The sequence below is a fragment of the Toxotes jaculatrix genome, chromosome 3, assembly GCF_017976425.1.
Source record: "Toxotes jaculatrix isolate fToxJac2 chromosome 3, fToxJac2.pri, whole genome shotgun sequence".
Classification (NCBI taxonomy): domain Eukaryota; kingdom Metazoa; phylum Chordata; class Actinopteri; family Toxotidae; genus Toxotes; species Toxotes jaculatrix.
In genome coordinates, this window is record NC_054396.1 from 4089210 (window position 1) to 4105212 (window position 16003).

At 41.3% G+C, this 16003-nt stretch overlaps 1 protein-coding gene across 1 annotated transcript; it reads left to right on the plus strand.

The window, feature by feature from the left end:
• Window positions 1-283: 283 nt before the first annotated feature.
• nucks1a (nuclear casein kinase and cyclin-dependent kinase substrate 1a) lies at window positions 284-14798 on the plus strand. The gene is made up of 8 exons (XM_041034785.1): window positions 284-568; window positions 5644-5693; window positions 6614-6704; window positions 8794-8840; window positions 8974-9126; window positions 11529-11678; window positions 11872-12024; window positions 12156-14798. The coding sequence occupies exons 1-8, from the start codon at window positions 552-554 to the stop codon at window positions 12410-12412; spliced, it is 918 nt and encodes a 305-aa protein (XP_040890719.1). The 5' UTR covers window positions 284-551; the 3' UTR covers window positions 12413-14798.
• The last annotated feature ends 1205 nt before the right edge of the window (window positions 14799-16003 follow it).

Consider the following 16003-nt stretch of genomic DNA (forward strand, 5'->3'; position numbering starts at 1 on the left):
TTGCAATGTTGCTTTATGGTCTTCTGGGACCCTCAGTGAATTGAATGTTTGCATCCAACCTGAGGCCCTCTTTTTGTTTTCTTAACAGTGCTACTTCAACCGAGCATGCTATTGGAGGCGGGGAACTATATGCTAAAAGTGTTCTGATGAGCACCTAAAGTATCCAATGAAAATTGAATTTGTCGTTCAAATTGGCCAATGGGAGCAGAGGGGCGCCAAGCTGCTCCTCTCAGGGTGCCGCGGGGGCGGTGCTTGCCGTAGAGGACCCTCCCCTCAAGGCCGCGGGTTTGGTTGCACACAGGCTGCAGTTTCAGTTTGTTTTATTCACCATTTTGAGTAGCTGAAGGTAAAAAAAAAATTAAGATTATTTGCGTTGGGAGGACAAGTCGCTGTCGTACTTTTATTTTCACGCGCTAGCTCAGACGGTGGAGTTGTGCGTCAACCTCGCTCCCCTCGGTGTTTTGCAGAGCGGGAATCTACATTTCTTTTTCCCTGTGCTTTTTTCTTCTCCCCCTTTCTTACATCCTTAACCTCTACAGTATTCCTGCAAAATGTCAAGACCAGTGAGGTAGGTGTGCTAAATCTGTCCTCTGCTCTCCGTAAGTTAATAACGACGACGTGCTGGCAGGCGTCGCAGTTAACATGCACGCCTCGACCATGGTGTGTTTTATGAGCTGGGAATTTGTTTATTTCATGAAAAAATAATGGGAACGTGTGCGTGTGTGTTTCCCTTCTTGTGTGTGCACCCTCTTTTTCTAACATGGATCCCAGCGGTGTGGACTGTTCGCCATGTCTTGTGGAGATACGCGCAGCCCGCCGCTGTGTCGTGTCTATCATGCTTTTAAATGGGTCCATGATGTGCATTGTTGGCTGCTATGTAGGCCAAGCGGAAAATTAGTCGGTGTGATTTAACCAGCTACGTTTTACGGCTCACTTCAACCAGGCCTGGTAATATTTTTCCCTCTCTGACTGAGAATGAGAATATGGCTACCCATTCATCCAGGGGAGGCTCTAAAACGCTAGTACCCCCCCACAAAAAGGAGAGAGCGAAAAAAAAAAAACCACCGGAGGAGGTGGTGGTCGGCCTCAGGATTTGATCTTGTTACCGCGCAGACTGGGCACGTCGTGCTGTAGTCTCCATTACATCGCATTGCACTGAGTTTAAAACGTTTTTATAGGTTCAGACCAACAGAAAATCGTGTATTAGCCAACAAAAATGTCGGTGTTGGTGGGGGGAAAAAACTAGGGAGAGCGGATCTACATTTTCAGTGCTGGCAGTAAATTAACACTGCTGGCTGATGTCAGAGGAAGGCGGAGAACTACAAAAAGTCACCACACCCCCCCCAGTGCAAGATCCCCACTGTGATTATAAAGCATGAGGTGTCTACAGACCCTTTTAATCCAAATTAAAATGCCCTTTAACTTGATTAGAAGTCATTTAATGCAGTCAAATCTAACGTAAAGTTGAGCCTCGAAATCTCGCGGTTTCTCGGCTTCTAAATGCCTCATTTGTTGCATCTAAATGGGAGTGTTTTACTGAGCCACATCCTCTGTCTTTAAGTGAAAACGGTGTACATTATTTAGACCTGAACAAATCTTTATGGGCTGTATGAAAATTATAGAGGGTGGAATCAGGTTTGAGTAATAACTTTACTTAAAAGAAAGGGGGTCTCCTGTGTTATTAATATATTTATTTAGAAAGAAGTGTAACGCCCTCTCCTCTGATATGTAAGAATAATATATCCACAGGAGAATTTTAAAGAAAACAAATGTTTATATATAATCCATACTAATACAGTATTGCGGTCTTACTACATATTTAGGTCAGAGGAACAACTCAAGAGATACTGTGTTTTGATGCTCTGAAGATTTGGTCATACAGTTTTCTTCATCAGCCAGACATTTACTTTCATCAGAACCTATAATAAAACACAGACCAACAGCAAATCACTGGCTTTTATGTTCCTGTCCTGTGCACAGTTTGTGCAGGCAGATGTGTTTTATATCTGCTGATTTCTGCTGATAATGCGGATCTGACCGATCCCAATATCTAAACTCATATCTGCTGATAATGACTACCAATCTGTTATCACTGCTATCGTTTTAAATGGCTTGTTTCAGGACCGGCCCGATGGGTTACTTGCTAGAATTATGTGTAATGGGTACAAAAAATATGTAGTAATGCCTGTAGTAATGCTTGGGTAAGAATGAGTTAAATGTTGGTGGGCAGCGGGTGAAGTAAACATGAAAAGGAAAAAAAAAACACTAAACCAATGCAATTTTATTACGCCTAACTAGCTGCCATGATTTTTTTTTTTAATTATCAGCTCCTATGACACAAACTCTCGCCCCTTCAATTCATCATCATTCCAGAGCTGAGAATCCAGTTGACTGACTGCAGCGGGGCAGTCACTTTTCATATGTGGACAAATGATTACTGCAAAATTGGTTATCTGTGTCACTTCTCATTACATCAACAACAAGTGGGAGCTGACTGAGCGAGGACAGTACATTACACAAAAAAAAAAGGCAGGGAACCTCATACCAGCCACCATTCAAGCCCTGTTTAAATGAAGTCTGGATGAGTTTTAAAGTAGCCTGTGTGGTTAATTAACCTTAGGGGTACGGGCCGGCTCTTGTCCCGAGCTTTTGCGAGTGCAGGGAGCTGGTGTGTGGAACTCACTGTGATAAATATGACTGCATTATGCACAGGGTATTGCTGTGACACTAAAACCTGAACTGCTGTGACTGAATGAATGCAACTTACAGTAGACAGTGAATTTTATTGTTACATTGATGAAGGAACTGTATTTAATGTGGATTGGTCAGGTCTGTCCAATACCTGATCTGTATGGCAGTGTCAGTATCTGGGCTGATACCAATCCAGCAGATCAGACTTGCGCAGCCTTTATCATGAAGTGCTGTGCACTGTTTTTGGGTCTGATGAACATTTTCTCTCTGGTACCTGAAACAGTGCAGTGCTTGCCTTTTTCTTTTTAATGCAGAGCTGAGTTTGGTCTGAATCTCGGTTACTTTCCTACTTGAAGCGTAGCACTCCTCATTCAGTCAGCCAGCCATTTTCAACATATGCTTCTGTGTTTGGAACAGCTGTTTAAAGTTTTGAAATGGGTCACGCGAGGGGCTTTGAGGATAACGATTATCACCACATGTACTGATTGACACTCTGAATGCCCTTTGGTGCATAGGGCACTTGTGTGCATATGAGTAAAATGATGTGTTATTGCAAAATATAAATTTGTAAAAAAAAAAAAAAATATGTTAGAGAATTCAGATTACTCTCTCCTGTGGTTGAATGAATTCCCGTCACAGTTTCCACTGTACAGTTTTGCTATTAAAACACAGCAAACTGCTGTTGTCTTGCTGTTCTGTAAAATGTAATTATAAGAAACAATCTAACAGAATAATCAGAGCTGCAGGTAACAGCTGCTTTCATAATTAACTTAAGAAATACAAACAAATCACAAGTTGGTATAAATGATCACATATGATTGGCTTTATCTAGGAAGTGTTTGGTATTTTAATTTGATAAATTACTTGCAGACATTTTCCTGTTCAAGCCCAAATGTCAGTTTATGTGGACAAAGATCAGGGGAAGGATGTAACAAATTCTTTTGTTTTCAACAAATCAGGATTTGGATTCCCTCTGGGCTTGTAGTTCAGTGTGTGGAGATGTGCTGATACAATATATGATAGAACGAAAACGTGATGTGTGTCATGGAACAAATAAACACAAAGGCAGGATTTAAGTTAGCTGGAGGCTAAACGGTTAGCCAACGAATTAATAGAAGGTCAATAAACATTATGATATTTGATTAATCTTTAGTTATTTTTTAATCAGAAGTGCCAAACAAAGTGCAGCTTTTCAGTTGTATGTATTTGATGCTTTTCTTTGCCTCGTGATAGTAAAGTGAACATCTCTGGGTTTGTTCTGATGGTCGGACAGAACGAGGTGTTTGAAGTCAGCGTTGCCTCTGGGAGATTGTGATGTGTGGCCATTTTTCAGACATTTTATATTGTATGTGATTAATCTGCTGATTGTTGTGTTAATCTATAATAAAAAAAAAAGGTAGGTTAGAGTTTAAAAGACTGATATTCTAACGTGACTGATCAGCTCTCTTAACAACTCTGCATCAGAGTTAATGTTGAACAGTAGCAGCTGGTAATTGTCACTGTTATAGCAACGGAGGACAAAAATAAAGGCATTTCCACAGAGCTTCATTTGTGCAGGACTTTAAACATGCTATTTTTAAAAGTTAAGTTAGCCTACATTTCTTTTTAATCCACATTTTTTCCTTATATTTCTTGACTGTAATTTTTTCTTGTCAAACTAAATTTTGCCCTTAGCAAGCTGGAATAGAAGCACAATAAATGATAATTAATCACTGATCAAAAGAGTTGTCGATTAGTTTTCCATCGATTAATCTTTGTGGCCTTTATAAGTTGCGATAGCTACTTCAGCACCGCCTCATGAATATACTTTTGATGTTTTCCTTTCATCTGTTTTAGTTTCTGGTTGAAAGCGATGGTTGGGAAAGGGGCGGCGCACATTCAGAAGTGCGAATGAATCATAACGCTGAATGAAAATTGCGCTCTAGACTTAGAAAGTTGTCATAACACAGTGTACCCTTCAGTCCATGACTAGCTGCGTCTTATAGAAATCCCCTACATCATGAATTGTATCATCAGATTCACACATGTTTGTCCACAGTTTGGTGACTCATCAGAGTTGAGCTGGTTGGAAAAATAGTATCTTGCTCCCTCTGATATCCCTGAGATGTGAATGGTGATGTGTGGAAAGCTTGGAGGGTATGTCACTGGCTGCTGTTTCACATGTCTGGGTCTTTTACTGTGGTGAGTGTCGCTGTGTGCCTGTTGTTGTAATCTAAGTACTCGTAAAGGTTTATGGCACAGTTACCCGTCCCCCTCCCTCCACTCCCAGCACCACACACTCTACACCGCTCCAGTGTGGTATTTAACCTGGTTAGGATCCACACATACAAAGTTTTCCAGACAGAGCTTGCAGATGATCTTGGGTGCCACCAGTTGTTCAGTGTGATCACTGCACTTGGTACGTCTGTGTCAGAAAATGTATTTAAATGTATTTGACTCTTTGTTTTTTCTTTGTAATTCTATAATGTATTTGTATAGTGCATGCCAAGCACTATAAATCATGTTTAAAAGGTGCTATTCAAATAGCGTTGCCCTTCATTCAAAGTAGGAGGAGGGATGTTTTTTTCAGTGGGTTTTAACCTGAACCATCGCTCGGGTTTGTGTCAGCCCTGCCACGCAGTCCTCTAAAGGTGTGTGTTACCTGAACTATAGTTGGCTGCTGTCACCTGAGGCTTCCTGCATACACTTTGCCAAATTAGCCGTGGAAACAGTAGAAGGTGGACCAGTGTCCAGTTCAGTGCCCCCAGCTGGAGGCTGTTTGTGGTTTCTCAAACCAAATAAAACGTTTCAGACATTCATACACAGCTGACTTGATGCTGCCTGTCGAATAGCTCTGTAGCCCACCCTCCACCTTCCAGCACCCAATGACATGTCTAATATCAGATGTGGGTAGTGAAGCAGCTTCGTCCTTTTGTAAATGTAACCTGATGTAATATGTGTACTTCTTCACAGGAACAGGAAAGTGGTGAACTACTCACAATTCAACGAGTCTGACGATGCAGGTAAGAGAGGCGTTACATGTGTGTGAATATATGTGGTAAAATGGATAAAATCTTCTATCACTATCACTTTGTATGATATTCTACATCATGATATCCATATATACAGTGACATAATACATTTTCTGGAAAGTCAACTGAGAGGTTGTTCATGGATAAAGTAGGAATGTCAGCTTTTGCCTGATTTTGCAAATTAAATACATAAAAATCCATTCAATATCACCATAAAGCAGTCCTGCTTAGTGAAGAGCAACATTGTCCTCAATTGTCAAATACAACCAGAAATATTTTGGCTACAGCTGCCACAGTGTAAATAATACAGCAGTGTCTCTTAACAATAAACTTCTCCTGGTTTACAGTATACTGTCATATTGTTCAGCCTTGTACTGTAGAATACTGATATTGCCAAGTTAATACAGTACTGGGACAAAAATGTTCTAAAATGTATAAAATACATAAAATGTGTCTAATAAATAAACACCTTTTAATATTAAAGAATGCCAGCCTGTTGGATATTCATTCCAGCTGAAAACATGACAGCTGTAGGGATGGCTGTATCTGTCATTTGGTCAGTCTGTTCATTTCACATTGATCCCAGTTATTTAAGGGGCGGCTCGAGATCTGAAGGCTGCTACCAAGACCTTTAGTCTCTTTTGTTCGGTAATCCCATGCTAGCAGACGGAGTCTGATACACATTGAGCAAATACAGTGTGAGTGTGTCAGCAAAACTATTGTGCAAGTTCTTGCGCACCATCTCAGTTTTTCTCATAGACGACCTCCAAAAAAATCTGCAGTAAACAGTGAAAAAAATATCAAGAGAAAGCTACTAGGACCAAAAAAAAAGTATTGGTCTGTGAACTTGTCTTTTTGTGTGGACACATGCGACACATGTGAAAGACTAAAAGGTTGTCCTCTCTCTGTAGATGAGGAGTATGGTGACGATAAGCCTAAGAAGGTGCGCACAGCCCCTCGTGAGCCCAAGCACAAGCGCTCAAAGAACTCACAGGACGACAGGTGAGCCCTCTGCAGACACTGTCATAACTCTAATATCCTCCTATAAATGCTATAGTACATTTAGCGCTGTGATATTTTTTATAAATTGGTTTATTATACACAGTAGCTATCTTACTGAACGCACAACCACAACACACTCACATATGTTACATGGATCAGTCCTGTGCCATCTATTGTTTAACCACATCAACACCCTGATGCAGAGAGGAGCAGATCTGGCCTTGAGGATCCAGCAGTCAGGAACACAGCATATTCTGTATGAGCAGGCTGGAAAGGGAAACCACCACAAAGGTAGACAGGCACAGTCAGCAGTAAGACACCGGGATCTAGCAGGTTAGGTCCAACAAGAGTAAAGAGGTTTAGGCCTGGGTAGGTTTAGACAGCCTTTATGGAGGAAATAGGTCTTTGTTCAAATCCGTGTTTAGGAGGGGAGACAGTCAGGTGTGCTGAGGCAGTGTGTGAGACACAGCGGGGCTGGTGGGTGAGCTGGAAGACAGAGAGAATCTCAGCAGGAGGACACTGAGAAGGAGGGAGACAAGCTGCATTCGAATCGTTGTTGGTGCAGTGTGTGATGCACTGCCTCTCTAAAATCCCTGTTAATGGGTAGTGTCAATGCTAGAAACTAGTTTTACATCGTTAAATATTGGAATTTAGAGTCAGTGTCTGCTATGACATTTATATCACAGGGAAAAGACTCTCATGACTCTGCCATTTGCTCTCAGTCTAGAACATCCCAACATTTTTTGAAACAACTTCTTGGGGGAAAATCTACTGTCATTACTCTTAAAACATCGATGGGTGGACATCCCTGCCATCAACATGCCAGTCGCACAATAGTTTGTTTAATTTGTGGTTTAAATAGACACCTTTTCAACTGTTCCAGCTTAGCATTTCCAAGCGGTATTGCTGCTGACACCGCCGTCGCAAAGACCGGATGGTTTTCTGTTTTCCTCAGAGCCTAGCAACTACCAACAACACAAGACACAATAAAATTATTAAACCATCTGTCTGCTTATCAACCATCATCATAGACTACAGTTGGTTTCACCACTGCTCCAGATAACATTGTCTTTGTTTAGATCATCAAAGACAGTGAAACATAGATGATGGTTTCTGGCTTCTAACTGTTAGGGCTGGCATCAGCTACCATAGGTAGTGTTAGCTAACTAACTAGCTAAATAATACTAGCAGCCCGATGTTCATTTGCCAATTTAAATTAGAAATCCTGATCTCTGTGCTATAATAAAAGCAGAGTCGAACACCCCGTTGTAATAATAAGAGGAGGAGATGATTCCAACTGAACCCTCTCAAGTCCTGGAGCTTTCGAGTGATTTGACGGTCTGAGGTTCACTCTTGCTTTACCTCGGTTTCTGTCACTCTCTGTCTTTGTCTTTGCCTCCTTCAACAACAGGACTTCGTCCTTTGCCAGGCAGTTTCCACAGTTACTGGGGAAAGCTACCAAGAGCTACCAGGGAAAACAAAAGTGATATCCTCTTCCTGTTTTCTTGCGCAATAGCAGGCTTACTTCCTTTGTGGCATAAATGGAGCCTTAATTTTCCCGGGAGATTTTGTACCTGGTGGCAAATGGAATTACACAGTGAAGCTTATAGGGAACCAGTGTAAACACAGATGGTGTCATTATTCTATACCCACCACACTGTGTAATCAGGATTTACTTCATAATTTTAAGTTAAACCAAAAAAACCTCTCTATTGCCTCTTTAATGTTGTGCTGCAAAAAGTGTTCTTTTATTCTAACAAATGCCTGAGTGCTGATCATGCTGTTCAGTCAGCATGTTGGTATGTATATACACCTGACACTGAATCTAAAAAGATTTTTTTTTTTTACTTCATATTGTAAAAGAAAAGGAAACAGAAACAAAAGTGTTTCTTTACAAGTTTTTGCTCATGAGCTTATCAGTACAGATTTAAGACCAATTCTTGGTACCCATCCCCTACTGCTTGTTTAGTGAGTATTTATTTACCAAATAAAATGCAGATGAAACCTGTGTCTTGATCCTGGTCTCCCAGGCTACATGTACTTTAGTTGCTAAGACCTTGTGTTTTTTTTTTTTTATCCTGTGTTCCAGTGAGGACTCTGATGACAAGCTCCCTAAACCCAAAAATGATTCAGCAGGTAAGTAAGTCTGTTTTCTGATTTAGATGAGAAGGTTGGCTCAAGCACTCGGTGGAAACAGCTGGACTCTCATTAGTGGAGACTGAACGCCGGAATGCCGGCTCACTGACTTCCCTCTGTTTCGCTGCTGCAGATGACTTTGGCAGCGATGACGAAGACAATGACTTTGGAGAGGAGGAGGATGAAGATGGAGGAAGCGACTATGAAGAAAAAAGAGGGAAAAAGGGAAAGAAAGGCAAGGTGGAGAAGCCCAGCAAGAGGGGGCCAAAGAGAAAACGGGCTGCAGGTAATAATCCACTTTCTTCCTCCTACATAGCCACCTGGTTATTTTTAAACTGTGGATATGAAATATATTTACAGTATATGCTGTTTTTTTTATGTTAATCTTTGATACATGGTGTGTGGGATGTCACATTCATTTCCATGAATCTGATACCAATACATAATTAAAAGTTCACACTTGAATAGTTTGTTGAGATTTTTCTGACCATTTTCATAATTTAAATTGTTCAATTTTCTAATTGAACTCCAGGCTGGAATCTGTTGTCTAGATAGTTGTAGATTTTAATACCAAGCTTCGAATCCCGGACATTTTTAATTTGATCAGTTTAAAGTGACGTGTCAGTTTTACACATCCAGTCTGTCTCCAGGTCTCTGGGATCCCCACTGAAAAAGTTTTGTATAAAGCCTTTTGTGACTGCAGAGGGAGCTGTGTGAAGTCTGATAGATTTCCTCAAGTTATGTCTCTTGAGTCATTGTGGGTGAAGACTACAGGTTTGAAAATGTGGAAAAAATGGGAGTGTTGAGTTAAAAAGGAGGGTGCTTATCAGAACTCTGCAGCTCCTGTTCCTCATCTGTGTTTGAGGCTAGGGGCTACATTAGCCACTACTAATAGAACACACCTAAATCTCTGCCCATACTGTGGAAGGTGGCACTGCGCTGTGGGTAATGTAGGCGTCACATTTTTGACAAGGAAGAAGAACATATGAAAAGCAAAAGCCCTTTGTGAGCCTAACTAGTGCAATGTTAAATCAGTACAGTACTCTTTAAAACAATGGTGTGTGCCTGTGTCCACTCTGCTAGTCGTACACACCGAGCTACCTGCTAGCTTCATGTCTGAAACTGACATGAAGCAGTGACCCAGATCTAGGGATGCTGTTCAATAGCATTTTATCCAAATCCTTTCAAATCCCGTATTGACTCTTTTTTAAGTAGTTTGTTTGGTGGGGAATGAGGTCAGCTGTGAAAATGTTTTTTTAATTCACTCAGAACAATCACAAAACACAGCTGTGCAAGAAAAGATATAATTTATATGATTTATTAAAGAGTCTATCTTTTTCTAATCACATAAATAACACAATTGGTATTTTATAACTGTGATTTATCATATCACAATGTCTTGCATGCTCAGTGTTGTTAAAGTTACCTGAGGCCTAACTGTTGCATTACAGGTAACCTGACAGGTCATTGAATGCACCGTAACACTGGTGGTTGGCTGAGGACTCGTCCTTCTTAAGTCTAATTGCCCCTTTGTCGTGGGTAACCCCCCTGATTGAGCCATTTGCCTCCAACGTTCCCAGACACTGTGACATGCAGCTTTGATTTATTACTGTGAATGAAAGCTACACTGCATAAGCCTGATCGTTCAGTCACTGTCATCTGCAGAGCAGAGCTAAGAAATGTTAATGGCTTCTGGTCTTTTGTGATTAATCTAGTGATAGTCTAAACAATGCTGTCATTAAAAGTACGTCTCTGCCCTGTTGTGTTTGGGTGATCAGCAGAGTCTGTGTTTAGAATGGCGTCTATATTATCTATATTTATGTCTAAATATTATATACAGTTTCTTGGAAGGACTAAGACTCATTACATTCCTCTTCAGACCTGCAGCATAGACTGTATGAAATTAGTGAAATGCCCCTTTAGAAGATCTGACAGGGGGGACAGAAAATGAGTCTGCAACACTTTCAACAATCGATCAGTTTTGCTGAACATTGGCTGGTTCCAGCTACTTCATTTTGGGACTATGCTGCTTTTATATCATTTTTAAACTGAACATCTTTGGGGTTTTGAGTGTTTGATTGGACCAAACAGCCTCCGGGCATTTTCACTATTTTCTGACTTAAACTTTTCTGACAATAAAAACATATTATTGCTAATAAAAATAATTGTCACTTGTGGGGAATTAGTATCCCCCATGGTCTCGTCATTTTCTGAAACGGTCTGTAAAGCGGGGATGCCCAGCTGTCACGTGACTAAGCTGCTTTCAGAGGGAATGTTACGTGTGTGTCTGTGTCTGTGTGACCAACCGAGCTTTCTCATGTTGGACGTTTTGAAAAGAAAAACAGATTAGTTAAAGAACAGCAGGAAAGTACTGATAGTTTATCACGTTTGCAGAAATTGATGGCACTGTCACCAACACAGTCAACGCTCAGTTAGTTACAAAATTATATTTCAGTTTCCAATAAAAGCGTGTTCATGTGTTACCACATTAGTGGAAGCAGTCAGTAAATTTGGTGTGGACTCTGCTGAAAGCTGCTGCGTGAAGTAATAATCCAAAAACACGCCAAAACAAGATGACTCATTCATAATCCACACAGGCACTTCATCCTCCTTCTGTACGCCTGTCCCGTCATTTTTCACCTGTAATGTCACAAAGCTGTGTGTAACTGAGTGTGTTTTGTCATGTAGATGACAGCGATGACGACAGGGAAGTGAGTCGAAAGCGTACAGTGCGCCAGGCGGCCTCCAAGGCTGTGTCCAAACAGAGGGAGATCCTGCTGGGCGACGGAGGCAGCGAGGACGAGGAGCACGAAGACCAAGAGGAACCCTACATGGACCGTGTGTACCTCTGTCCTGCCCACTGTTACACTGATTTGCTACACAAAATTTGTGTTTTGTTTTTTTCTTGTAAAGTGCTATAAACTCTCGGGCTGTGAAAATCCTTCAGAGGAAACAGAATTTTTATTTGAAATTGCTCTGTACTGTGCTAGAATTTCTCAAAACTGTAAACGACTGTCATTTCTGTGTGCAGCCGACGAGTCCGGCAGCGACGAGGACTTCATGGTGGAGGACGACGATGACAGCGACTATGGTCACTCCAAGAAGAGAAGCAAGAAGGTGATTCGACGGGGACGGACGGACAAGAAAGAGAAGAAGAGCCCTAAACCACGACTAAAGGCCACAGGTGATCATCATGTTTGCTTTTAAATGTTAGGAAGTTCATTTGAAATAAATAACTACAGAGATTTGTTAGGCTGTAGTAAGACTGAACCATAATCTGATGATCACCAACTGATGCATGTTTCTTCCCCGCAGTGACACCCAGCCCAATGAAAGGAAAGGGGAAGGGGCGCCCCAGCGCCAAGGCCCTGGAGAAGAGCTCACCCAAAGAGGAGGAGGAGGAGGACCCCGAGAGTCCCCTGGAGGAGGAGGAGGAGGAAGAGGAGGCCGAGAAGAAAGAGACCTCCCCTGCCCCCAAGACGACGAAGGAGGCTGCAGGAGGAGATGAGGAAGAGGAAGACGAAGAGGAGGAGGACGGCTCAGAAGAGGAGGCACCCTCTGGAGAAGACTAGAAGATGGTACCCGTTTGAAGCCCATCCTCCATGTCTCTCTCTCTGTCTCCTCTCTCTGTTTTTGTTTTCTTTTGTTGCTCTGCGTTTAGATTTTTTTTTTCTTTTTCTTTTTTATTGTGTGTTTTTTTTTTTTCCCTCCTCCTGGTGGCCTGGCTCAATGGTTTGGACTTGGTTTGCTTTTTTCCTGGTTTGCCCCACCCCCCTCCTCCCACCCCCAAATAAGACATTGTGCTTGTGTGATCATACGGCGTATACAAGGAGTTTTTACTGTCAGCATTCAGCCTCACCCACCCTCCTGTCGTCATCATTTTCTTTCTGCATTATTTTAGTGTAAAAACTCAGCAAAGTTTCCACCTTTCCAAGAGCTCAGTGCTAGTGAGCATCCGTCCTGAGTGTGAACAGACAACTAGTGTTTGTGTTTTTGTTTTTTTGTTTTTTCCTCCTCTGGGATTATCAGTGATCTGACAAGACTGGCCGCACTATTTTTTTCCCTGTTTACTTTGCTGATATCTGCGATTACTGGGAGTATTGTTCACATCTTCCCAGTATCAGTAACTAAGGCGCTGTATTTATAAAGCGATGTTAAGTCAACATGTCCTTTATTCTCTCTCTGGTACTTGTGCTTTTAAAACCAGGAGCATGTTTTAACAGGGCGTTGTTAGTTTTTTTGTTTTGTTTTGTTTTTTTTAAACCTTTTAAAACTGTTTTTTCAGTTAACACAGCATATTTTAATTTTTGCTTTTAAAGATCATTCGACCTCTTTCAGAATATATCCATGCCCTGAACTCTCGCGTGGCTGTGTGGAGAATGAAGTGAAGCGCATTATTTTGAAAAGTATTCCACTTGTAGCTGCTGCTTAGATCAACCAGTTTGAGGTGTGTTACTGGCAGAGTGGTGGGTCACCGCTGAGTGTTTGCTGCCACTGTCACACATTTCAAGCCAACTTGTGTGTGTTTTTATGTACCTGTTTAAATTTGTATGCCTGTGGGGTACTTCCTGTAAGAGGGCGTGGCTTTTCTTTTCTCTCGGCCCGCGGGCTGTCTCTGTGAAACGGTTTCTGTTGTTATATGTTGGGCTTTCTAATGATGCACCATGCTACGTGAAGCAACCCCTCCCCCTTCCCCCCCACTCACCCCACCCTTTTCAGAATACACCGACCGCCCCCCTCCCTGCATGGCTACAGCATCTTCTCAACATTCAACCTGTTGTGCCAGGCACCCCTAAATCTTTTTTTTGTTTTGGGTTTTTTTTTTCTTTTTTTTTTTTTAAGAAATGCAAGAGATGTGTTTTTTTTTTTTGTTTTTTTTTTTTGAGGGTTAAAAAAAATGAATGTTGTTTTTTCTCCTGTTGGTTCATTGTTCTAATTCTCTATTCAGATTTTTTTTGTAATGTTTGTTTTTTAAGAAAAGAAATAAAATGTATCTTGATTTTAAAGAAAAAAGTTGATCCTATCCAGTCTGTTCTGCCTGATGGTTGGACCGACCATCCCTCCCTTAATTATTCCTGTCTTTACTCCTTTCTTTCTCTGCTCCCTCCCTCTCTCCCAGTCCCTTCAGCTTAATGGTTACTGTTGGTATCCATGTCCATTTGTTTCTTAGAGCTTTTTTGTTGCTCACATTAGTATTTCACAAGCTGATACATTTTTAAATCCAGAATTATACAGTACTGAGGCTCAGAAAAGATTGAAGGGACGAAGTGGGCAGCTCAGTATATATCTGGCATTCATTTGTCTATTAATGCCTTAATTTTCATTGAGTTGAGTTTGAGTAGTGGCTCTGATATCAACACTGGAAGCCCGAGAATGTAATCTGTCCTCGTGTTTTAAGTCTTTGCTACAAGCAGCAAATTAGGCTTAGAACAAGTCAACAATTTGTATGATCAGCCGACCATCCAAAGCCATAAACGATCTCAAAACTAGTGACTCAGAGATCAGGTGCAGCACTTGTGAGATTGTCCTTTTTTGCGATAAGTAGTGTTTGATGTCAAAGCAAAAAAAAAAAAAAAAAAAAAGGAAAATAAATAAAAATAAGGAAAAGTTGCTGTTAAGATCTTGGGAACTAAACCTCATTTATTAGGCGCTGGTCAGGAGAAATTCTGATTGGTCCCGAGACTGCAGCAGAAATCAGTCCTGAATGTGTACAGGACACACTCGAACCCAGTCCCTGGTTCTGAAGCACATTTGATTGTTTTACGACTGTCATTAGCAGCTTAGTGTGTTTTTCTATATTCAGGTCCTAAATTGGCACCCGGTCCTTAATGTCATTTTGAAGATGATTGGATACAAATAAGAAAATAAATAGGGGAGAAAAAAAAAAATTATTTATACCAATGTAAAGCTGCAAGAGCTCTGTTTGCAGTAGGATCAGACACTGTCTTGTAGTTCACAGCACCGAGGGCTTGAATGAGGTTCCTCTTTATCATCCCACGGGAGGCACATGGCATAAGGCTATGAATTTCTCCTTCTTCATCCATTCTACGATTTCTTCTGTTGTACTGTTTTTGATGTTTCTTTTCTATCTACCTTCACTTGTACTGGCAATGTAAAAATGTAAGCCAAGTTGTGATTCTTACAGAAGACCAAGTGGAGAAGCTTTTTGTCACTGGTGTGGAAAAGGAACGCTGAACTCTTGAATCTTTTGCATGTTGTGGAAAAAGTGTGAAGCGATGATGATGATGATGATGCTGGTAAATGCAAATGGCAATATTGTGGTCTTACAAAAAAAAAAAAAAGTATTAACAACGACGATGTTGATAATGTTTTGGTTTCCCAGCTTCTAATAAAGGCAACCTACTTTTTATACGGATTTAACTACTTGTTTTGTCACGTTGAGCTCTGTGTGCTGTACGGGTGGGCGAATGGTGTGCCATGATCGGCAGTACTCTGTGTCTGCCACTCAGTGGCGCTGTGTGCAACAAACATACAGCCCTCTGATCTGATGAGCATTGTGTACTGACATGCAATTTTTTTTGGTGAGTTAACTAACAGTCTTCCCCCAACACTGCTAGCCCTGATTGGTAAGAAAAGTGTTAAATCCAAAATCTACAAAGCCACGCTGCTTCACATGGTCACACTCTTTGGGTGTGCCTCTCCATGAGACATGGGCAGCGTGGACACCTGTCTTTAATCCTGGACCCTGACACTGAAATGTGTTTCACAGAAGCAGAGTAAAAAAAAAAAAAGCAGCATTCCTGTAAAGGATTCACCAAACAGTGTGAACAATGAAGCATGTAGTTGCTATCAGGATTTGCTGGAGAGCAAAACTGGAGCTAAAGGGGGAGAGTGAATGTTTATCAGGTGGCCCTAAACAGGACAGGCGTGCTAACGTTGCTCTGCCTCTGCCTGATGTGCAGCAATTCCTTTCAAACACATCACAGCATTAGACGCTGACAATATGCTGATGATGTGGTCACAGCTTGTTCTGCTTCTTCCACATGGCCAAAAATAATTTAATGCAGCTTTTACCAGTCACAGTTTTAAGCATTGCAAGTGAAATTACAGACGTGCTGCTGTTTCTTACATATTGCTTCAGTTTTCACATCAAACTTTAATCTTGTCAGTACCAAGAAACTTCTGTGTGGGGCAGAACTATC

What these genes read in the sequence shown, in the direction of transcription:
- nucks1a (XM_041034785.1), top strand. An exon ending in AAAGAGAAAACGGGCTGCAG is followed by an intron (nt 9,127 to 11,528) that starts GTAATAATCCAC and finishes TTTGTCATGTAG; the next exon opens with ATGACAGCGATGACGACAGG. An exon ending in ACCACGACTAAAGGCCACAG is followed by an intron (nt 12,025 to 12,155) that starts GTGATCATCATG and finishes TCTTCCCCGCAG; the next exon opens with TGACACCCAGCCCAATGAAA.